This window comes from Lissotriton helveticus, chromosome 6 (genome assembly GCF_964261635.1).
Source record: "Lissotriton helveticus chromosome 6, aLisHel1.1, whole genome shotgun sequence".
Lineage (NCBI taxonomy): Eukaryota > Metazoa > Chordata > Amphibia > Caudata > Salamandridae > Lissotriton > Lissotriton helveticus.
In genome coordinates this window covers 1,754,900,356-1,754,923,891 of record NC_136067.1, presented here as the reverse complement: position 1 = coordinate 1,754,923,891, position 23,536 = coordinate 1,754,900,356, and the positions used below count along the sequence as shown (strand labels likewise).

At 46.9% G+C, this 23,536-nt stretch overlaps 1 protein-coding gene across 1 annotated transcript in view; it reads left to right on the top strand.

Moving 5' to 3' along the window:
• Positions 1 to 23,536, top strand: part of FOXN2 (forkhead box N2) — a 146,971-nt gene that overhangs the window by 35,886 nt on the left and 87,549 nt on the right. The window contains exon 3 of the mRNA XM_078649646.1: positions 14,713 to 14,837. Within this exon, the coding sequence (XP_078505772.1) occupies positions 14,713 to 14,837 (125 nt within the window). The remainder of the gene's footprint in view (positions 1 to 14,712; positions 14,838 to 23,536) is intronic.

The window sequence follows — 23,536 nt, the reverse complement described above, 5'->3', positions numbered from 1 at the left end:
GTGCAATATGAATTTATCTGGTGGGGTGGAAAGTGGTTGCTTCCCCTTACACAGTTTCTGAAGTGTTCATATGACAAAGGTAGTAAGCTTAGCCAGTCATCCCATACGAGCTGTCTTTCTAATCCCACTTTTAAATGTCAACATAAAGTCAATCTATTTCATCTATCTGCCTAAGAGGTCACTTATACCCAATTTATATTCTTATAACTCTAGCAATATGCAACAGCAGAGGCCCAAGCCTCAACTGAGACTGAACGTGTTCATTAGAGTACGCAACGGCCTACTTCAACCTCCCCTATAAGGGCATTCTGTAGTTAAGAAGTGAAAACTTTATTCCATTATGCTATGTTTTAAAGTGCATTTCCTTTGAAGGTGGGCTCAGCCAATGTATATGATTAACTTTAAAACAATAAAAACTGTGGCAAAACAATCGAAGGTGGTGCTCGATTTCATTAAATCAAAGCAAGGTATGCACATGTATTCGAGCGATAAGCTCAACAACTGAAAATATTGTACGTAAGCATTAATATGACAGAGCTGTACACTTGCATAGGTTTGCTCTGGTCTGATCCATTTAATAGTAGATTTTTTTTATTGTGCTCAGTATGTACAGTTTTTAAATTTAGATATGATATAAATGATGGTGAACATTATCCTGGCATCTTAATTGAGGCGTCCTCAAGCTGCTCTTGTAAGGGGGGGTCACTTTTGATTCGTCCTTGACAGTCCACTCTGCGCGTGCGCTGTCCTTGATGGAGTGTATTGGTTATGAGCAGCACTTGAGGTGTAATATTCAGACCGGTAGTACGGCCAGGCTGCTGCTGCCTGAAAACGCGCTGTGATTTAGGTTCTTGCGAGAGAAAAATGACTTTTCTTAAAAATTGAAATCACCTGCTGCCGGGTTTACGAATTGCGCCGAGGACCCGCCGTATACGCATTCCTACATAGACGCCGTTATGCGTGTTTTGATCGCTACAAGCGGCGTGTTTTGATATTTTTGTGAAAGGCATGAAATTGGAAGATTTTGCCATTGAGGAGTTGCAGATGTAAATGCCTTGAGTACAGGCTCGCATTACAGATTGCTGTGGGTTTCCATGGCAACGCTTCCTCCAGCGAGTGCGGCTCCAGGCCTGAGCTGTTTGTAATGTGAGACCAGGCAGCTTTCTGCTGATCCGGAGGAGCGAGCGTTCCCAGGTCTCCTGACAAACCGAGCTCGTTTACTTCTTTCTAAATATATACATGTAGGCATTGTATATGAGAGCTCAGAGACCATACAAGTAGGCTTCGAGTACATTACGTTGCACTAGATGTTAGAACCACGCAATATCCCGGAAGAGTGGAAAGTAAACCTATTACTTCTATATATGAATTACTAAAGGAGGTTTGCATTCTTATTTTCCATTAGACTCGATGTCTTAGAATAGTTTGTGGACCTAGACGCCAACGAGCCATGACGCCTACTGTGGTCTGTGATGCATGTGCATTGGTATGGGGACTACTTTTGCTGTAAGTTCGTTTTATTGTTGGGTACAATGTTCTCATTTATGGATCATGCAACTACGGTTAAGAGAGGTAGAATGACCGTGTGCCAAAGAAGTGCGAAGTCTGCTCTGATGAACCCACCTACATGGTACTTACCTCCGTGTAAACATTTTGTGATCTTCTCTGGGATCCTGCCCCTTGCTCACCACTGCATGGCTCCCCGGATGGGCTGGTAATTGCATTACATGAGACGATAAAGTACTCATCAGAAGCTCTCTGGGTAAAGTAGCTTGAAAATACACCATTTGTTAAAATTTGCCTGGAATATCCTTTCTAAATGTTTGCATACTAATATTGCAAAATACAAGCTAGCAAATGATCTATAAAAGCAGACAAGTACCTAGCATACAAAGATTTTCTTTAATTTTCATTATATTTATAATGCTTGTTGCCGCTGCCAGCCATTGTGAACCGCTTTGAAGAACAAGCATTTACAATGCAATAGGTCTCGCAGCATTAAAGTTTGAGTTATTAGCATTGTGTATGACAATGCGTTGCATACATTTTTTTGCAAACTTTGAATTGGTGAGCAGTGAGAGTGTGTGCAAGAGTATGCTGTTGCTCACAGCTGTTATTATTCACACAGCTCTGATGCACCTCACGCACGGGGCTGACGCAGTTATTATTCACACAGCTCTGATGATGCATCTCAGGCACGGGTTCACAGCTGTTATTATTCACACAGCTCTGATGATGCACCTTAGGCACGGGGCTGACTCAGTTATTATTCACACAGCTCTGATGATGCACCTCAGCCACGGGCTCACAGCTGTTATTATTCACACAGCTCTGATGATGCACCGCAGCATGGGGCTGACGCAGTTATTATTCACACAGCTGTAATGATGCACCTCCGCACGGGGCTGACGCAGTTATTATTCACACAGCTCTGATTATGCACCTCAGCACGGGGCTGCCGGCAGTTATTATTCACACAGCTCTGATGATGCACCTCAGGCACGGGGCTTACAGCTGTTATTATTCACACAGCTCTGATGATGCACCTCAGCACGGGGCTCAGAGCTGTTATTATTCACACAGCTCTGATGATGCACCTCAGGCACGGGGCTGACAGTTATTATTCACACAGCTCATACGTCCCCGACTTCACCTGCACCACACAGACTTGACGATCAGATCAGATCCGGAAAGAGTACAGCCGGTCCAACCAGGGGAGAGCAGCAGATCCCGGGAAGGGAACACCCGATCGCGGAGATCCTACCAACAGACCGGCTCTGACGCGGTGGGGATTCGTCAGCGGATACAGACAGATCCTCTTAGCAGAGGAAGGGGGCACGCGAGCGGTGATCTGCTCCCAGCAGAGACCAGAAGATCTAGGCTGCGATCGCCTCTGCTGAGTTGATCCCGTGAGATCAGCCGATGTAGGCTGAGTCCTTTTTGGAGACCGTATAAGGTGGGGGCAGCTTTTCGGGGAGAAATTCAAGGACCCAAAAAGCAGCAGGTCTCGCCGGGTGCAAAGGGCTCGGATCTTGCGGAGGAGGGAGCGCTGCTCCCGGCAGGGCGATCCCAGCACAGCCCGGCTGCCTCTGGCCGGGGTCCCCTTGCTGCCCCCGCCGGCCGGGTCTACAGACTCCTGGGCCCTTCACTGCTGCAACCCGCCCCCACCCGGCCCCCTCCCGGCTCCGGGATCAAATCTATAGAGGGGTAGATAGCGAGCAGCAGCCCCCTGCGTCGGAAAACAGAAAGTTGCATTGAAAAGAGCAGGCGAGCAGGGGGAGGGCTCTCCTTCCTCTCTGTGCCCGCAGAGTAATCAAGCGCCCATTGCACCGATGAGGAGGGCCGGCCCGCCTGCCGTACGCACTGTCACGCACACACAGGCGGCGGGCGGGCTGTCATGGCAATGCGCGAGCCTCGCACATCCTTGCAGGATCCTTGCTGGGCCAACATTTCAATCAAGTGTAGTCGGGAAACCGAAACCTTCCGTGGGGCGGGACTTCCGTCTTCGGAAGCCCAGCGCACGTGCCCACGGAGTGCCTGAGAGCCCCGCGGAGGCTGCAGAAGTCCAGAATGGCGGTAAGTAGGGCTTAGTAGTAGGGGGAGGGGGATGCACTTGTGTGTATGTGTGCGGGGGGCGGGGGTCTGTATGTGTGTGTGCGTGTGTGTAGGTGCGCTGGTGTGTGTGTCTGTGTGTGCGGCGGCGGGGGGTCTCTGTATGTGTGTGTACCTGTCTGTTTGTGTGTGTGCGTCCATATACATTGTGTGTGTGAACAGCCTGCCGGAATCGGAGCGCGTGTTCACGCGCGCAACCTGATCCGATTCCGGCAGGCTGCGTGCGTGTGCCAGTCTCTTGTCTCCAAGTCTTGTTAGTCCTTGAAAGCTAAACGATCGCAATAGGCTCGCTTTGCGACAGCAGGCGCGAGACCTAAAAAGGGGAAAGATGTCTAGATAGAAAGACGATTTGAACCTGAATGACTGCATTACAACAACGTGGCGTGCCTTGGAAACGTAATGTGCGTATAATTGTGAACTTTGTCTCAACATGATTCATGTAGTCTTTCATGTTCATCTGGGCCCTCAAATCTTTGTTTGGCCCTCTGTGGTGATGTGCATGGTGGCTGGATTTGGAAAACCATGCCTAATATTTCTCAATTTAAGGCTGGGCATTGGGCCAAAAACTTCTTTTGGAACTCATTTGGTTCTTGAGCGCTGTATGGTGCAAATGTTATGTTGGTTCACTTGTAATCGCATGGACCATGAATTGTTGCCGTTTTAAAATCAAACTTGCATTTTGGTTTTTGACGAGACAGGTTAATTGATTTGTATGTTGACACATATGTATTTCTCCTCAGCTGGTTACACTGCACCCTCTGAAACTCCGGTGGTGGTGCAAAGGCTATTTCCAGGAGCATCAGAATACGTTTCCAACAGTCCAGTATATTTGAGCCTTTTTTTAAATCTTTAGGCAGGGACCTTTGTCGGTCTGTCGATGGAATGTGACATTCAGAGGGTGTGGATTCGCCAACAGGAAGCACTTTCAGAGAGGTGCCACCTCTTTCGTATTTCCCCACTTTTGGAGAACTTTTCTGGGTTCACGTGCAACCATACCGCCTACTCTAAGAAGAGTTGTGAGTTCTTATCAAGGTGTGAAATAGGATGCATACAGCTACATGTAAGGCAATAGAACAGGGCAGTACAGTTCACCAAGAAGGGGAAAAAAAACTAAAGATGGCGACTCAGTGTGCGTGCAACTGATGTCATGTGGGAATAGCCATTCTCACCTACTGGTCAATGCCCACTACTGTTGAATTAAAGTACTAATGTTGAATTAAAGAAAGCTTACAGGCTTAAACTGGTTACACCAACAGTGTATACTCAGGACTCTGCTCTGATATCAATAGTGATAATGCCATAGAGTGCTTTAGTACCATAATACACAATAATGAATAAGTATGAATTGCCCCTCAAATAGCAGCTCCATATATATTTAATGAATGCACATCTTTTGTTCGAAACATCGACTGCTTCTTTATCAAAATATCAACTTCACCCTGAAATAAATATTGTTTATGTTGGATAAATATGCTATACCTTGTTTGGTGTGAAATGTAGCTGTTTGTGAAATATACATTTTCTGTGGTGTATTGTTCAATACACTTACAATGATTAGGCAGAACAATACAACCAGCAGGATTTTATATATGGGTCCCCTGTGAAGCCAAATGAATGCAAAAAACCCCCACAGTATGCCAAGGCTTGGGCGACTAGTATAATAGGCACAGTCTGATTGTCAACTAACAAAAGTGACTGAGCTGTTCCTAAAGGGGAGAGAAGAAGAAGAAAACGGTCACGGGAATGGTAGGGATAGTGCTCAGTGGAGGACTACCCTGGGTATCCAATTTGTTGGATATAATGGCCTCACACACCCTTGCGAGTGTCATGCTTCATCATCGGCAATGCTCCTCGTTGGGCAGGCGGTGCAATGTCCAACGGGCTCACCTCAAAGAGGGGCTCTTTAGCGGAGATCTTTTATCCAACTGCCTATGGGTGAAGTGTGGGTGAGGGGCCAGGAGAGAGTGGATAGTGTGAGTGAAGCTAAAATGTGGCACAAGGTACCGGAGATCAATTTATTCTGGTGGTTCTCTGCCACAAGTAAAATCAAGAGGTAGCCTGTGATCGCTGGAAGTTAGGATTCCATGTCACGATACAGGACTAAAGTGCATTTCGTCTGGTCAACATGTTTCTCGCCTAAGCACATTGGCTGCGATTCTTCAGGACCTATTCAGTAACTACTATCACAAAAAACATGACCTATCAAAGTATCAGTTTGTTATGTATCATCAGTTGTACTACCTGTATGGCACTGCTCTTGCCTAGGGGAGACGAAAGAGATTGTTACCATAGATTAGTGACAACAAGTGACCCTTTCGTGACCGTGAGCACACAGTGCTGATGTGAACAAGGTGACATACTAGTGGTAATTTGTGACTAGTATGCAATGTCATGAATCACACATTAAAAACATATATATATATACAACAGCAGCTTGTCATGAACCCCAAATATTCATCCTATGGCTCGGGTAGACTGTTACTCACCTAATGCTCAGAGTGTGTAGGTGTCAACAGTACCCGGTAGGTCTGACATGAAGGGGGAACCATAGGGGTTTAAGGCTAAGCAGGGAACAATCAGAGTGGCTTAGTTAGAGAAGAACTCTATATCAAGTGGTTGGAACAGTCGCCTGCTAGTATCTTATGGGCAGGGACCCGGTATCTGGTGATTGAGCTGTATATAAGTTAGGATGATTATACCGTATGCTATCATTCTAAATAGCCCAAATATGCAGTTCAACAGTCGCGCTCAGGCTCTACCCCCCTTCCCGCCTAATAGTGCAAAGCGGTAATGTGGTCACTTGGATATGTGACCCCACGCGGGCTTTAACGTAGGCGGCTGTAGTGTGAATACTCGATGGGGTAGTATCGTATGACGCCTCCTCGAGTTTAGTGCCCAGTGAGCGGTTCATTTATGGGAAGTTGCAAGGAGCAATAGATTTAGTACACGTTGCTTCCCAAAGATAGTTGCCGCTTGGTAGCCGGTTAATGGGAGGTGCCAGTGGTCGCGCCCCCTGAGTACATCAGATTATGCTTGTAGTGTGTTTACTCGATGGGGTAGTATTATATGCCGCCCCCTCAAATTTAGTACCCAGCTAGTGGATCGTTTGGGTGAAGTAGGATGTTGCAACTAGCAAAAGTTATAGTAATAGTGCACGTTACTGCCCAAAAGTAGTTGTCGCTTGGGAACCCGGTTAATGGGAGGTGCCAGTGGTCGCGCCCCATGGGTACACCAGATTATGCTTCAGAAGTGGCGTCTTAACTAATGCAGTGCGAGAGGAGAGAGCGGTACCGCGTCCCCCTCGTGTCGCTGATTTTGCGCAAGGGAACCCAAGGTATCAACACTTACTTCAGTCTGCCTCAGTCAGCGCCCGTTGTGCCTACCCATCACTACCGGGTCCGGATAGTGGTGTATTCTGGTGTGTTGCCAGGTTTACTAATGTTGGGGGCGTGGCCAGTGTAGGGCGTAGTTCAGCCCCACGTGTCACGTGATTACAACCGTGACTGTGGTGGCCATCTTAGAAAGGGGTAAGGAGCAAATATAGAGATAGACAAGTAGATATAAATGTCAATTCAGTCTGTATTGGTAGTATTAGATCATACACTGGAGTTGTAGAAGGAAAGTAGAGTACCGGGTAATGATGTACTGTCGGTTATTACCTCATTTGCTAATGTTGGGAGCGTGGCCAGTGTAGGTAGTAGTACAGTCTCGCGTGTCACGTGATTATAGCCGTGACTGTGGCAGCCATCTTGGAACGGGGTATATATGATGATGGACAAGTTGATATTAATGTCACATCAATCTATATCCGTAGCACAGGATCGTACTGTAGATTCATAAGGAGGGGTAAAGGACCATAATTACAGAGCGCTCCACGGGATGTCCTCATTAAGCCCCCGTCTATCAGAGGACAGACGGTGTATCCATCTCTGTTCTTTTTGAAACATGTTCTGCTTAGATTTGTCGCTTGGGGTCTCGAGGACTAGCCATTACATTGAATCAGCAGCGTGGTTTTGCTCTAAAAAGTGTCTGCACATCTTTGTGTTTGTTTTTTTGCAACAGAAGTTGCTTCTGTGTTCCGAAATGCGGATCTTAATGGGGCGGGTGGTCATGCCCACGTATTGTAGAGCACATGGGCATCTGAGTAAGTAAATGCAATTAGGTGTGTTGCAATTAGTGTGGGCCCGGAGTTCCCACAGGAAGGAATCTGTCAGTCGGATTGTCTTGAACACATTAGTAAAAGGGCATGCACTGCAGGATCCACATGGGTAGTGTCCCCGTACTGGTGGTAGTTGCCAGAGTGTGGTTTGTTTGTGGGTTACAGCCTGCTTAGGCCTGGTGTGGACCAGAATATCCTTGATATTCCTTGACCTCTTGAAGGCGAATCTGGGGGTCGCCAAATTAAGTTCACCTGTGTTCAAGATCTGCCAGTGTCTCTTTATAATCTTTTTAGTTTCATTTGAGGCTGGTGAAAAAGTGGTGACGCAGGTCAAGAGATCTGTGTCTTGAGAGGTAGGAGTATTATACTCCAGGAGGGCCCCTCTGTGGTTGTTTTGTGCCCGTTTCCGGGCCCTGTAGATTTCCCTTGTGGGGTATCCTCTCTCTCTCTCAAATTGCGGGATAGTATGGAAGATTCAGTCCTGTAGTCGGTTAGGTTGGTGCAGTTGTGCCTAACCCGCAGGAACTGACCAAAGGGAAGAATCAGTCTCAAGGCCCTGGGGTGGTGACTTGTAAAGAGGATACATAGTGGTATCGATCTTACCACCCTCCAGCCTGATGGTGAGATCCAAGAATGCTGTTTTGGATGTAGAAGCAGTAATGGTAAAGGTAAGGTAGTTGTTAAGTGTGTTGAGCCAGTTGAAGAACTCCTTGTAGAGATCTTCAGTCCCTGACCAGAGTATGAGGATATCATCAATGAACCTCCTCCAGAGTTTGATGTTAGAGTGGTAGGGGTTCATTGGTCCATTGATGTGTCTTTCCTCAAAGTTGGCCATGTACAGGCAGGCCACCGAGGGGGCAAAAGTGCTGCCCATAGAAGTTCCCTGGGTTTGATGGTAATGTTGCCCTTTAAATTCAAAAAAGTTTTCAGTGAGAGCAAGGCTCGCACACTCCATAATGAAGGAGGGTGACGTTGGAGAGGTCCATTCCTCAGTATTTAGGATCCTCTCAATCACCCCTAGTGTGGCCCTCTGTGGGATGTTGGTATAGAGGGCCTCCACGTCTAGGGTGATGAGGAAGTCAATTAGGGTGTCTTCCTGTAGGTTGTCCAGGAGACGAAGGACATCAGTGGTGTCTTGAACATAAGAAGGGATTCTTTTTACCAAAGGTTGTAAAAAGTGGTCGCAAAATTGCGACAAGGGCTCCAGTACGGAGTTGATGCCCGATACGATCGGACGTCCAGGTACTGGGGTGGTCCCCTTGTGAATCTTTGGAAGGGTGTAAAAATAGAGCACCCTAGGTTCTTTTTTCACAAGGAACTCCGCCTCCTTTTTAGAAATCCATTCATGACATTCGGTCGACTCGACCAATCCTGTAATGGATATCTTTAGGCGTTCAGTGGGGTTCAATGGAATAGGGGTGTAGTAGCGCTATCCCCTAGTTGTCTCAGACATTCTGTATCATAATCAGTAGTGTCCATTATGACTGTTGCCCCGCCCTTGTCGGCTTGTTTGATTGTGATGGTCCCATCGTTGGCTAAGGAATCCAACACCTGCCTTTCTGAGTTAGACAGATTATGATGTCTTTTACATGGTCTCAATGATCCAATATCCTTGAGCACAGCCTGCTCATATGTCAGAATCTCATTGGGAACCATCCCACTGTGTGGAGTGAAATTGGATGGGTTGTGGAGGCCTGAGTCAGTGGGAGTCTCATGTGGTCTCCCGTCGAAAAAAGCTCTCAATCTGATCTTCCTGAAGAATGTTTGGATTTCGCAACTCTGTTGGAAGTTGTCTGTTTTTGGAGTAGGGACGAATCCAAGACCCTTCTGTAGGACTTTTTCTTCACAATCATTGAGTTGGCGCGAAGAAAGATTCACTACAAGACTTACTTTCGTCCTGTCTTGCTCCTGGTTTCCATCCCTTGAGCCAGTGTGTCTTCCCACGGCACCCTCTTGTCTGGTCCGTTTCCGCGCCCTCTGCCCCAACCTCTGTCTAAAAAAGGCTGCTGATTGGTGCCATGGGGGGCAAAATGAGGGGGGTATTGGGGTGCAGTCTGATTGTCCCCAAGAAAGTCTATAATGCCATGGATGGTCTTGTGTCCTGGTAGAGGTAGCCAGAATATCAGCAGAATGGCAACTGCGTGCCGTAAGTAGCCCATTATCATAGTAGGGATAACTAAACAATACAGAATCATGAGGTGAAAGTATGCCTGTAGTATCATCAAAGCTCAAATAAGGAAAGATATTAGTAAAGAGCAGTAGTAGCAAACAATCAAGTCATGAGTGATTTGCAGAAAGTTAGTAAATAACTTGACTCTGGAGCAATAGAGGGAGGATGTTCCAAGTCTTAGGGGTCAAATAAAAACAAAAAAAGTACTTCCAGGCGTAGCTTTGCGAAAGGGAAGGGGGGGATTGACTAAAAGAAAAGGTGTAAACTGTCTTTTAGATCCAATTGGTGGAACATGCCATAGAAATTGAGACTGGAGAGAAAAAAGGACCTTTTGTGGATTGCTTGATGGCAGATGCATACTTTGAATAGCGCTTTTTTGTTTGTCTATAGTGCTCCACTAAAAGCCATAGTGCAGCATTTTGGATGAACTGAAAGTTGCACATTAGTTACTTAAAGTCTAAGTACACAGGATTGTTGCTTTCGAGTGTTGAAGCAATAGAAGCCTGGATAAGCACTTTCCATTAGTCGCAAGGTAGAAGGAGTAACATTTTACAGAGTATGTTTAAGCTGAGAAACTGGTAGAAGATAGCTTGTTGATCTGTGGGCGAATGGAGAGGAGGTTCACAAATATGAAACAAAGACTGTGTACCAAAGTTACTGGTTTCAGAATAGAATAGCACTAGCCTCAGACCAGAGTTATGGTCTCTTACACTCTAAAGACAGAATGTTACCAAAAATGCTCACAGTATATAATGGAGAGGTCACTGTTTTACCATTGACAGCCACAGTGTTGTCAAGAATGTGCCAATAGGAGATGACTGGCCATAACTTGTAACCACAATCGAGTCAGCCACTTCTGCCATCTCCTCCTTCCCCCTAGACATATACGCACACATACCGGCGTGCAAAGTCACAGTCAACCAAGACGTATGCAACCTCTTAGCTAGAACCCCAGCACCTCCTTACCAATGGCAGTGATTCTGCCTCTGATCCTTTTGATTCCTGCTTCTGATGTGCTTCAGTGTCTGTCTTTACACACTTCTACTGCCAGGTTCAGTAGTAGTAGTAGCTCAGCAGATCATTCTGCCATTCTCCTCCTCTTCCTTGACTAGTGGGCCATTGAGAGCAATGCCTTTGTGAACTAGCTACCCTTTTGAGGAGTGGCAGGTAGGAGTTAAGAGGGGGGTGTTGATTGTATTTTATTATATTGTATTGCAACATTTATTTAGCACTTACTACCCTTATGTGGGGTTCCGAAACGCTTGCCTACATGGGTAGCATGCAACACCATGTCAAGTGTGTGGTTGAAGTGTGTTGTCTTTGTTGTTATCCTGTGCAGAAAGAGTTTCCATGTCATGTGTGACGACCACCGAGGTGCGATTATTGTGTTTTCAGACCAGATGCTTAGCTGTGTGATGGATAGACGAAGACGTGAGAGAGAGAGAGTGGCATGCAGTTTATGGTTGCAGCTTTGAGCAGCTCTGCAGGTCCATTTTTGTTATTTCTTATGTTCATTGTTCACTCAGTTGGTTACTGCACTGGGTTGTCCATTCTGAGGTATTGAGGCCCTGCTTTGGTTGAGTTTCTTTCCATGAATTCCTCCTTGCATAAGCCTAAACTTCACTTCCTCAGGAGAGTTAAGTGCCTCACAGTAAGTTTATCAAATTGAAGTGCAATACTAGTGGATGGCCAGAAATAGAAGTAGTAAAGAAAACCCAGGGCATTGCCTAGCAACTCCCATACGCACGGTCTAGTAACCCTCCGGCACAAATATTGTCTAGGAACATTCAGCTGTCCCAAGTGGCTCCATGAAAGTATACATGGCTTTTCTTCCCTTTTGTCTATATGTAATAGCACAACAGGCTCCAGCATATATTGGTAAGGAACAAGAAAGGAGAAATATTTGCTGACCAAACAGCGTGGCCTCGTACCCTTCCAATACCGGCAAAATTCATCAAGAGGTAATGCAGTAGATACATGATTATTTTGAAGGAAAGGTGATAAGGGCTGATTGACATGGTAGATGCATAACCTGCTGATGAAAAGAAAAATATCCTATTAAAAATAATAACTTTAGCCACAAATACTCAAAAGCCTATTTGGATTGTCAATAAAATAGCATTTCTCAGACGGAATAGCCAAGCGGGACAAGAGGGTGGACGCTCACATCTGAACTCCCAATGCCAGAGCAGATTCCTGGATAATCCTCTTTGCTGACAGGGTCCCCCTGACCAGCACATACAGCCCTCACTGCACCAACTGAAACTTTGGAGCAGTTTTGACTGGAGTGATGATTGCCGCTGCAGCCGGGTGGGACAAGATTCTGGCCTTGACCGGTCTGAACCTCTAAATCTGTCCAGATCGGTTCCCTGCCTGCCGCTAGGTGACAGATGGCTGGTAAGCAGCGACTGGCGCACTGCAGTGACACTACGGAGTCTGGAGGGGTGATGAGGAGCAGGGCGATTTTTCCTGGCCCACCTGAGAGTTTGATCCACCCCTAGGGTGAGTTCCTGGGCCCAGCAGCCCCCATTAAGAAGGGCAAGGGAGGGGATGGGAGAGTGGTGGGGCATAAACAGTCTTCTCTAGCCCACATGGACTTCAGCGCTGCTCCTGGGGGTGTTTTCCTGGGTTTAGCACCCAGAGGCGCGCCTGTGACTGCTCGCCACCTAGCTTCCCATATTGCGGGAGCAACTGGTGGAACAGAACAGCATTGGGCAGCTTTACCCTTCAAATCCTCCACCATAGCCCCAAAAACGTATTTGGAAGACTTTAACTGGTGCATCAGAGACTGAGCGGCTAGACTGGGCATTGGCGGGTCTTTCTCTCGCTCTCTTTCTCTTGCTCTCTCTTTCTCTTGCTCTCTCTTTCTCTCTTTCTCTCGCTCTCTTTCTCTCGCTCTCTTTCTCTCGCTCTCTTTCTCTTGCTCTCTCTTTCTCTCGCTCTCTCTTTCTCTCGCTCTCTCTTTCTCTCGCCCTCTTTCTCTCGCCCTCTTTCTCTCGCCCTCTTTCTCTCGCCCTCTTTCTCTCGCTCTCTTTCTCTCGCTCTCTTTCTCTCGCTCTCTTTCTCTCGCTCTCTTTCTCTCGCTCTCTTTCTCTCGCTCTCTTTCTCTCGCTCTCTTTCTCTCGCTCTCTTTCTCTCGCTCTCTTTCTCTCGCTCTCTTTCTCTCGCTCTCTTTCTCTCGCTCGCTCTCTTGCTCGCTCTCTTTCTCTCGCTCTCTTTCTCTCGCTCTCTTTCTCGCTCTTTCTCTCGCTCTCTCTTGCTCGCTCTCTCTTTCTCTCGCTCGCTCTTTCGCTCGCTCGCTCTCTTTCGCTCGCTCGCTCTCTTTCGCTCGCTCGCTCTCTTTCTCTCGCTCGCTCTTTCTCTCGCTCGCTCTTTCTCTCGCTCGCTCTTTCGCTCGCTCGCTCTTTCGCTCGCTTGCTCTTTCTCTCGCTCGCTCTCTTTCTCTCGCTCGCTCTCTTTCGCTCGCTCGCTCTCTTTCGCTCGCTCTCTTTCGCTCGCTCTCTTTCGCTCGCTCTCTTTCGCTCGCTCGCTCTCTTTCGCTCGCTCGCTCTCGCTCGCTCGCTCGCTCTCTTTCGCTCGCTCGCTCTCTTTCGCTCGCTCGCTCTCTCTCGCTCGCTCTCTTTCTCGCTCGCTCTCTTTCTCGCTCGCTCTCTTTCTCTCTCGCTCTCTTTCTCTCTCGCTCTCTTTCTCTCTCGCTCTCTTTCTCTCTCGCTCTCTTTCTCTCTCGCGCTCTTTCTCTCTCGCTCTCTTTCTCTCTCGCTCTCTTTCTCGCTCGCTCTCTTTCTCGCTCGCTCTCTTTCTCTCTCGCTCTCTTTCTCTCTCGCTCTCTTTCTCTCTCGCTCTCTTTCTCTCTCGCTCTCTTTCTCTCTCTTGCTCTTTCTCTCTCTTGCTCTTTCTCTCTCTTGCTCTTTCTCTCTCTTGCTCTTTCTCTCTCTTGCTCTTTCTCTCTTGCTCTGTTTCTCTTTTTCTCTTTCTCTCTCTTGCTCTGTTTCTCTTTTTCTCTTTCTCTCTTTCCCTCATACCAAAAAACGCCATCACAAAAAGTTTGTCTGGAGTTTTTATTGTTAACCCCAGCCTACCAGAAAAGTTACTGTGTGTGTGTATTTTACTGTGTGTGTGTTATTTTCAGGCAACTAGCATAACACTTTACCAGATTAGGCAGAGAAAGTCTGATTTGTTGACAGCAGATATTTAGGGTTCCGGTAAATCTCATTCCCACTCATGGCTATGCATGGAAATTCGTCCTGCGAACCATGTGTTTTGACTTCAGTTTTTAAGACTGATCCTGTAAAACGAGTTTGAGTTATCTGTCCCTTACGTCTACTTGATAAAAATTAGAACTAAGCATCTTATAACACTGAAAATATCACTCATCTGACTGTCTTAAACCTAATGTAAGGATCCTCTACTATGCTTTAAAATAACTTATACAATTAAAAGTTGCTTTGCCTATGCAAAGAACTGCGGTTTATGTACAAAAAATGGGTTTATAGTTGATTGTATGTAATTGGCCAATCTGATGCCAAGATTACCACTTCTGCGGGTATGGGTGTTGCCCTTCTCAGCCATTCAAGCCAGAAGTCTAAGCTAGTATAGTCAGGAACTTTAAATGTGGCCTCACAAATGAGATTCATGTGCATGAGAATAGTTATAAGGTTTTTTTTCTAAGTGATTGCATGTTTAGAATGGTGTGGCATTGAACTAAAAAAAAGCCATGTTAAATTGGACCTTTGTTCCTGTGTGCTCATTTGTGATTTCTTTTTTCCTTAAGGTGAATGGCAAAGGGTCATTGTGGTGTGTTGATCCCGAATATAAACCCAACCTTATGCAAGCCCTGAAGAAGCAACCTTTCTCCTCTGCACTTACGTTGTACACCCCACCAGCATCACCTCCAAGGTAAACTAAAACAATTTGTTTAGATGTTGGACTGGTTCCACAGTAACCTGTGCTGCCTTTTTTGGGTACTGTAATTTCAACCAGAGCCTCTGTCTCTTTGAGTTTTCTCTACAGTATTTTTTGGATTGTCTTTGAATCGGAGTTTCCCTTTATCTCCCCTTAACACTGCACACCCTATAGTCACCCTTAGAAGTTAAAAAAAAATGGTATTCTGAATAATTCTCATACCGATCTAATCTGTTACTACCAACTTGTCTTTCGTAGTCAGTCGAAGGGCGTAACATTGAGGTGGCACCATTTTCCCTATCTGTGCTTGTCTTCACTAACCTCGGATAGCTCTCTTTGCGCTGGAATATCAACTCCATTACGTCAAATTCAAAAATGTTTGCTTTGTGAAGAGGACTGAAGACTTGATTATCAAGCACTGGAAAACACCAGGTAATGTGGGTGGAGAAGGCTGCTACTGCCAGGATGAAGCTGCCACCTCCAGCCTTTGCCTACATATGAGTAAATCATTTTCGCAGAAAAAAACAATATTCTTCAACTATCATGTCACGCACTTTTGGATTCTCCACAACGGAGAGGGACAATGAGAACCCTGTAGTGTGCACTTGATCAGTCTGTAAAAAAATGTCCCCCACATATTAACATTTTATCTGACACCAGGCAAATTGTTCACTAGTGGTCTGCAGGTTGGAATTCTCTTTTTTAAATCCAGCAGTCATGACTTTAGACACTCTATTAGACCTGTCATCCTCTGTGTGGTCTTCCTCCAAACCTTTTCCCTTCACCACTCCTGTTTTATTAATTTGGTTTGTGTTGGTATTAGGGCTCTGAACAGTGCCATAGTGCTTGTTCTACCTCACCTAAACATGGTAAATTTTGATACACCTGATTACACATTTCAATTACTAGTAAGTCCCTAGTAAAGTTGTGACACATGTTCTCAGGCCCTATAAATTAAATTCTACTAGCAAGCCTTCAACACTTATTGAGCCACCATCTAAAGTAGCAATTCGACCAGGCAAAATAAACCTATGGCCAGGCCAAAACCCTTTTAATACATATACATCACAACTAAGGTAGGCTCTAAACAGCCCTAGGCCAGGTTGCATTGTATTGAAAAAGCAGGATATGTGATTTTAAGTTTTAAATGTCTTTATAGTGAAACTCCTAAATTCGTTTTTCACTACCGTAAGGCCTCCCTCTCACATAGGAAAAATGGCTTACCTTATTACATTTAATAAGTGCTAACTTGGTTGGGAACGGGTAGAAATACCACGTTTGGACTCAAATAAATTGTAATTTAAGATCATTTTTTAATGGTAAAGTTTGATTTTAAGTCGCTATTGTGAAAATTTCACTTTCAGAAAGTTAGCATTCTCTTGTCCTAAAAATCTAGTGCTCGCTTCTAGTATCCTGGGTCACATGGCTGTGAATAGTGTAACTGTTGGGTTTTGTGAATTCCTCCCATACAGAGAGACAAAGGGGATTAGATGTTAGCAGGCTGGGTCATTTTGCGATGATGGTTGGGGGTGGAGGAGTACTTGCCTCACTTGCATTTCAAAAGTCTTGCCTCCAGCACACACAAAAGAACCTGACACTAGTCTTTGGTCACCCCAGACATTGTGGTGCCTTGGCAGGGGTAGCCTAGAAGATTCGCTCACTTCAAAAACTGGCACCAGGTATACATATTGGACCCACAGAATGACTTTTAAGTGCACTCCTGGTCCTGAGGAGGCCTTCAGAAGGTTTGCCATGTACCTCAGGAGACTTCTTGAGGCCTGCCTTGCTACTTGAACCCGTAACAACCACAATGATTACAAGGGCTAGTTGGCTGCCTTCCTGTGTGAGCTACAGGGACATAACAAGCTCCGGAGACCTTCAACCCCTACATCTGGGCTCTGCTGGATTGAGTCCTAATCTCCCAAGTGACGCCCCCCCCTTAGGGGGGGGGGGCATCACTTGGGGTCAAGGGGTCACTAAGACCTGAACCCTTGGTTGTGGTGTTAAAGGCTCTGCTTCTGCCTAACCCTAAAAGTTGGACCATGAAAACTGTTTCTCAAAAAAATGGCCTGATAACCGACCGATGACCAGGATTTACCTGCTCGCCGATGTGCCGAAGGGGCATCGTTGGTTGGCCTTACTCTGTGGCAGCTCCCGCCATGTTCTTCTTAACAGTAGCAAATCTTGTTCAGCTGGACCTCTCAGTGTCGGTATCCGGCATCTTGGAACCTTTGCTGGCTACAGCCTGCAGCTATGCCCCAATGCAGATTTTCAACTTCCATAAAATAGAATAAGTCCGAAGGTAGAAACCTTCACTGCCACTCCATCCATCGACTCCCCAGTGATGGAGCCTCATCTTGGGACTCTGCCAGCTGCCTTGCTACACAAAATTTTACTTTCTCTGGAACTTTTCTTAAACATTTCTCATAAGTCCAAAGGTAAGCCAAGAATGGACCCAATACATCTTGTGTATCCGACCCGCACACCATCGCAATCAGCCTGAACTCTTGATTGTGCCCTAGTCTCGCACGATGAGATACCCAAGGTTGGTGCTTTAATGATTTTGACACAAATTTTCACAAAACTTAATACAATTCATAACTCTGGTTTTACTGATTGGATTGAATTCATTTTGGTGTAGTTTGTTTTATTTATTTTTTCTATTATTTTAAATTGTTGTGGAATTTTTCTTGTGTTGTGTTTTCACTTTATTACTGTTTGTGTGTTGCATTCATACTTGACCTTTGCCTCTCTAAGTAAAGCTTAAATTCTTTTGTGCCAAGCTACCAGAGGGTTAAGCACAGGTTAATTCAGTGACTTTTGTGATTCACCCTGTCAGGGATTATGGTTGTTGCTTTTGTAGGGTTTCCACCCACTTCAATCAGTAGCCCAATTTCTTATGCAATCTTTAGACCTGTTTCCGTAAAGTGGGAATTTTGTGCAGTTAAAAAAATGTTAGAGGAACTGCCCTTTTGGTCCTGATTTTGATCTTACTTTAACTTGAAATCTCAAGGATACTTTAAATGCTTAAGTTAGGAGTTGCACACTGGGAAGATAATGTTCCCAGAACAATTGTTATGCTTTGGGCAAAACTTGGGTGGCATGGTGAGCAAAAGAACAACGGATTAAACCCAGATCTGTCACTGGGGGTGAATGTTTGATTTGTTAAGCATTCCGACCATCATTTGTTCTTTTCGCTTTTGTCGGCCTAAGTGGAAAAGGTATGCCCATATTTGGGTCACATGCTCACTGTCACTGGGTTCAAGCTATCCTGGCTTATGCGGAGTGATATCCTGAAATCTGTCCCAGGATGATTGTTTCTAGTCAAGGGAGTACCTGGCCAGGCAGTTCTGGCTGGTCTGTTCCATGGGAAGCAGGGTCAGGACTGATTTGCATATGGCTCAGTCCAAACTAGGGTGGCATGATGAGCCAAAAAACAATGGAATAAACCCAGATCTGTGACTGGGGGTGGATGTTTGGTTTGTTCAGCATTCCATCCATCATTTGTTCTTTTTGCCTACATTTGTTTGTAGAACACTCTTTCTGGGATGCTTCTTGGCACTGCAGAATGACACAGCCTTAAAACATAACATTGATTGAGGAGAGACAGGGGGTTACTTAATTATGAAAAAGGCAGGTTTTCAGCTGACATCTAAAACAGTAGTTTTGTTTCTGCCCTCTAACTCAAAGGCACAGTTTGAACACTTTGAGGAATAGCATGTCAGTTTCGCCTTCATCTGTGGGCTGGAGAAGATCATTGAGGGCCAATAGAACCACTAGCGCAAAGAGAGGACATGGATGAAAGCCGTTTATCACCTTTTGATTAGGTTATGAGATTCTGCAAAGTACTGAAGCTGGCTTGGGACCACTTCTTCCCAGACATTTGCCTATTTAAGGGACTTATGATTGTGTGCAGATTGTATTCTTGGATTGTCAGTCTTTCATCCAGGATAGCAAGGAGTGAGGAGTTGAAATGATGAAGCTGAATTTTTGGATTGTGTGTGTGGGTAGTGTGCCTTGTTGGCCGGTAGATTTCTTAATCCTACAGAAGCTTGATCTGGAATGAAAAGATTATAGTTGCACTTGCTAGTTGGTTCAGAGGGTTTACTAATACCAATAGGTTTTTAGTAATTTTGTGTGGCTATTCCAGAGTGGTCAGACCAGATTAGAGGTGTAGGAATATGCACAGTAATGACTTTGAGACAAAATTATGTTCAACATAAGGCCTGCTGTGTAAGTGAGTTCTTGAGCTACTAATTCAAGATTTAGGGTGTCTATGTTATTTCCGATGGAGGGAGGCCAGAGAATACATAGGCAGGGGGCCTCCATGCTTTGAGGGAAATGGAGAATACGCTTTTTTCGTTTCTACCTAGTGTACCAACACAAGTGTGCTTAGAGGGACTACAACCAGGTGTACAACGCTGCCTGCCAGTAGACCCCAACACAAAGGGCTGCGAGGCGTGTGCAGAGTTCAAGCCTAAGACGCTGAGAGCTAGGGAGAAACAGAAGCAAGTATACTACTCCATGCAGGGGCAGAAGGAAAGTCCATCGCTGTGAGGCCTCCATCTCTTAAGTGAGAACGAGGATAACATTGCCGAAGGGGCAGAGGGAGAGACAGCAGAGTCTAAAGATGACCGAGAGAATCTGAAAAAGACGCCAGCTGAAATACTGGCGGAGGTTGCTGGAAAAAAGGCAGATGAGCAAGCTCATCCTTGAAAACCGTGCCCGCGAGATCGTGCAGAAAAAGAAGTGGCTTGAAGCAAAGATCGCGGCGATCCTTCTAAAGAAAAAGAACTTTGGCTCCTCCCTCCGGGAGTTCTGTATCCCATCAAAACCTTTGATAGAAAAAACACAGAAGGAGAGGGGAGACAGGGGATTTGAAGCCACCACTGGCCCCAGAGTCCCAGGAAGAAGAGCAAGAGATCTTCTATGGAAGAACACTGGCAGGACCTCGAGGCTGACTCTCCAGAAGAGGGAGTAGACACGTAGAAGTTGAATCATTTGCCTCCAGATGACATTGCCATGTACAACTTGATCGTAAAGTGAGCAGTTGACCTGTATTGGGGTCCAACTAGGGGAGGAAAAGTCCCAGACATGCTTTCTACTTGACTCTTCTCCCCTCACAGAGCAAATGCCAGCATGTGCCGCCAATGCTTCCTAGTTAGTACACTGGACCAGAGGAGGGAGGCCTTCAGAGAGCCTGCACATGGTGAATAGTAAACAACTAGATTGCTGACAGACCCAAGATGGCAGTCAATAATGGCACATCACGCCGCACTATCAAAATGGCGTTTGTGAAAAACACAGTACAGAGTTAAATTGGAGCAAAGTTTGAGGCAGATGGCTAAAGTAACCCATAACAAATGTGTTGTATTTTCTCCTTTAAATGCAGCATTCCGTGGTAGGAATGCTGGATTAGTAATTGGGGAATGTTGTGGTTCAAGTGGGGCAGTTGGAACTTGGACTTGCTGGACTGGCTGCTGGAAGACTTGCCTCCCTGGTGGGATCAACAATAAAGCTTACTTGTACAACTTATTTGGATCAGTGTGCGTACATTACTGGCGATGAGGATGGGATACAATTACCTGTGTTAAATGACTCATTCGTGCTAAATGATTCATTGTTTAGCATTCACATCTGTGCCAATGTTATGTTGTTATATATTTATATATTGTTTCTATTACATTACTTTGCAGTTCAGTGTTAGCTATTTTGTGTTCAATTTTTCTGATTTGCTTTATTTGTGTTCATTATAATAAGGGAGATGTTCTGTATTTTCTCCTTTAAATGCAGCATTCCGTGTTAGGAATGCTGGATTAGTCATTGGGGAATGTTGTGGTTCAAGTGGGGCAGTTGGAACTTGGACTTGCTCCACTGGACCGACCACAGCTGCGTACACTTCAACTTCAGGAAAACAACGACCCACCATCGCCCTCAACAAACCCACCGAAGATGCTGGAGCAAGATCACCACCAACCGACTCACCACCTCCTTGAGCCTAAACCCTCCCACCAACACCACGGACCCCAACGAAGGAGCCCGCAACCTCACACAGTGGATCACCGACTGCGCCGACACCCTTGCTCCACTGAAAAACCCTCCCAGCAACCTCAACAGCAAGAAAGCCGCGTGGTTCACCAACGATCTCAAAGACTCCAAGAAATCCTGCCGTGACCTCGAGAAAGCCTTGCGCCACAACCAGTCAACGGAAAACATGACAGCCCTCAAGAACGCCACCCGCAAACACCACCAGCTGATCCGCACCACCAAAAGGTCATCCTTCAGAGAACGACTGGACAACAACACCCACAACAGCAAGGAACTCTTCAACGTCGTGAAAGAGCTCTCCAACCCAAACGCCAGCAACAACGACATCACGCCTTCTCAAGACCTCTGCAACTCTCTGGCCACCTTTTTCACCGTAAGATCGTCGACATACACGACAGCTTCGGCGCTCAGAACTCGTACCCCACCACCGAACCTACACTCCCCACCACCACCCTGTGCGCCTGGACTCAGGTCAGCACGGAAGATACCACCCACACGATGAACACCATCCACTCTGGCTCTCCAGCCGATCCCTGCCCACACTACATCTTCAACAAGGCTGATTCCATCATCGCACCCAAACTTCGGGACATCATCAACAACTCCTTCATATCCGCCACCTTCCCGGAGAGCTGGAAGCACGCAGAGATCAGCGCCCTCCTGAAGAAACCCACCGCAGACCCCTCAGACCTCAAGAACTTCCGCCCCATCTCGCTCCTCCCCTTCCCTGCAAAAGTCATCGAGAAAACCGTCAACAAACAGCTGACAGCCTTCCTGGAGACGAACGGCTCCCTCGACCCATCGCAGTCCGGATTCCGAGCGAACCACAGCACTGAGACCGCCCTCATCGCGGCCACCGACGACATCCGGACCCTGCTGGACAACAGAGAAACCGCCGCCCTCATCCTGCTCAACCTTTTGGCCGCGATAGACACGGTCTGCCACCGCATCCTGACAACCCGCCTCCGCCACGCCGGGATCCAAGGAAAGGCCCTGGAATGGATCACCTCCGTCCTCTCCGACAGAACCCTAAGAGTCCGTCTCCCGCCCTTCCTCGCAGAAGCCACCAAGATCATCTGCGGCGTACCTCAAGGCTCCTCGCTCAGCCCCACCCGCTTCAACGTCTACATGAGCCCCCTCGCAGCCATGGCACGCAAGCACAACCTCAACATCATCTCCTACGCCGACGATACCCCACTGATCCTCTCCCTCACCAACGACCCCACCTCCGCCAGAGCCAGCTTCCAGGACGGAATGAAAGACATCGCAGACTGGATGAAGCTCAGCCGCCTGAAACTGAACTCAGACAAGACGGAAGTCCTCATCCTCGGCCCATCCATCTCCGCCTGGGACGACTCCTGGTGGCCCCCTGCTCTGGGCCCCCCACCCAAGCCCACGGACCACGCACGCAACCTGGGCTTCATCCTGGACTCCTCCCTCACGATGGCCAGGCAAGTTAACGCCGTTACCTCCTCCTGCTTCAACACACTCCGCATGCTCCGTAAGATCTTCCGCTGGATCCCCACTGGAACCAGGAAAATGGTCACCCAGGCCCTCGTCACCAGCCGTCTGGACTACGGGAACGCCCTCTACGCTGGGACCGCCGCCAAACTACCGAAAAAACTCCAGCGCATCCAGAACGCCTCAGCACGACTCGTCTTGGACATCCCCCGACACAGCCACATCTCCGCCCACCTGAGGGACCTGAACTGGCTCCCCGTCAGCAAGAGGATCACGTTCAGACTCCTCACCCACGCACACAAGGCTCTCCACGACTTGGGCCCCGAATACCTCAACAACCGCCTCACATTCTACACGCCAACCTGCCAGCTCCGCTCCGCCAGCCTCGCCCCCGCCACCTTCCCACGGATCCGCAGAACCACCACCGGAGGAAGATCCTTCACCTACCTGGCGGCCAAGACCTGGAACACCCTCCCCACCCACCTACCCACCCACCTATGACTCACCCAGGACCATCTCTCCTTCAGGAAGCAACTCAAGACCTGGCTTTTCGAGCAGTAGCAGCCCCCCCCCCCCCCCCCCCCCCCCAGCGCCTTGAGACCCTAGCGGGTGAGTAGCGCGCTTTACAAATGTTCTTTTTTTTAAAAACCTTTATTGGAGAATATCGGCAAACAAATACGGGCCTACAACCCAGAGGCCGGCCTCGAAATCGATTAAGGCACAGTAGTGAGCAATCGGGCAACTCAGCAGCATATCAAAGCAAACAGGATTAATCCAAGTTACACTGTAATTAGGTGCGCTGCCGAGAGGTAGGAGAATTGAAGGTTTAATTTAAAAGTTTTTTAAAACGAAGTCCAAAGTGATAGGAGCCAAGAAGGATCAAAGTCCAAACAATCCGCACCAGGACCGAGATGGGCGACAGTATTCAGAAAAATTCACGATCATTATCTATTAAACAAAAGGCTGGAGGAAAATAGCACAGGAGAAAGGACGAGCAAACATTATGGTATACCCCAGCCACGACCCACCACGCACCAATCCACCCCTTGACCCGAAGAAAGAAGAGAAGAAAAGAATAAAAAAGAGAAGAAGAAAAATAAGGCCCATAGTAACTAAAACTAACAAGGAAGGAACACCCCCCACCCTACACGCATGCAGAGGCTACGGCCTACCCCCCCCTAGCA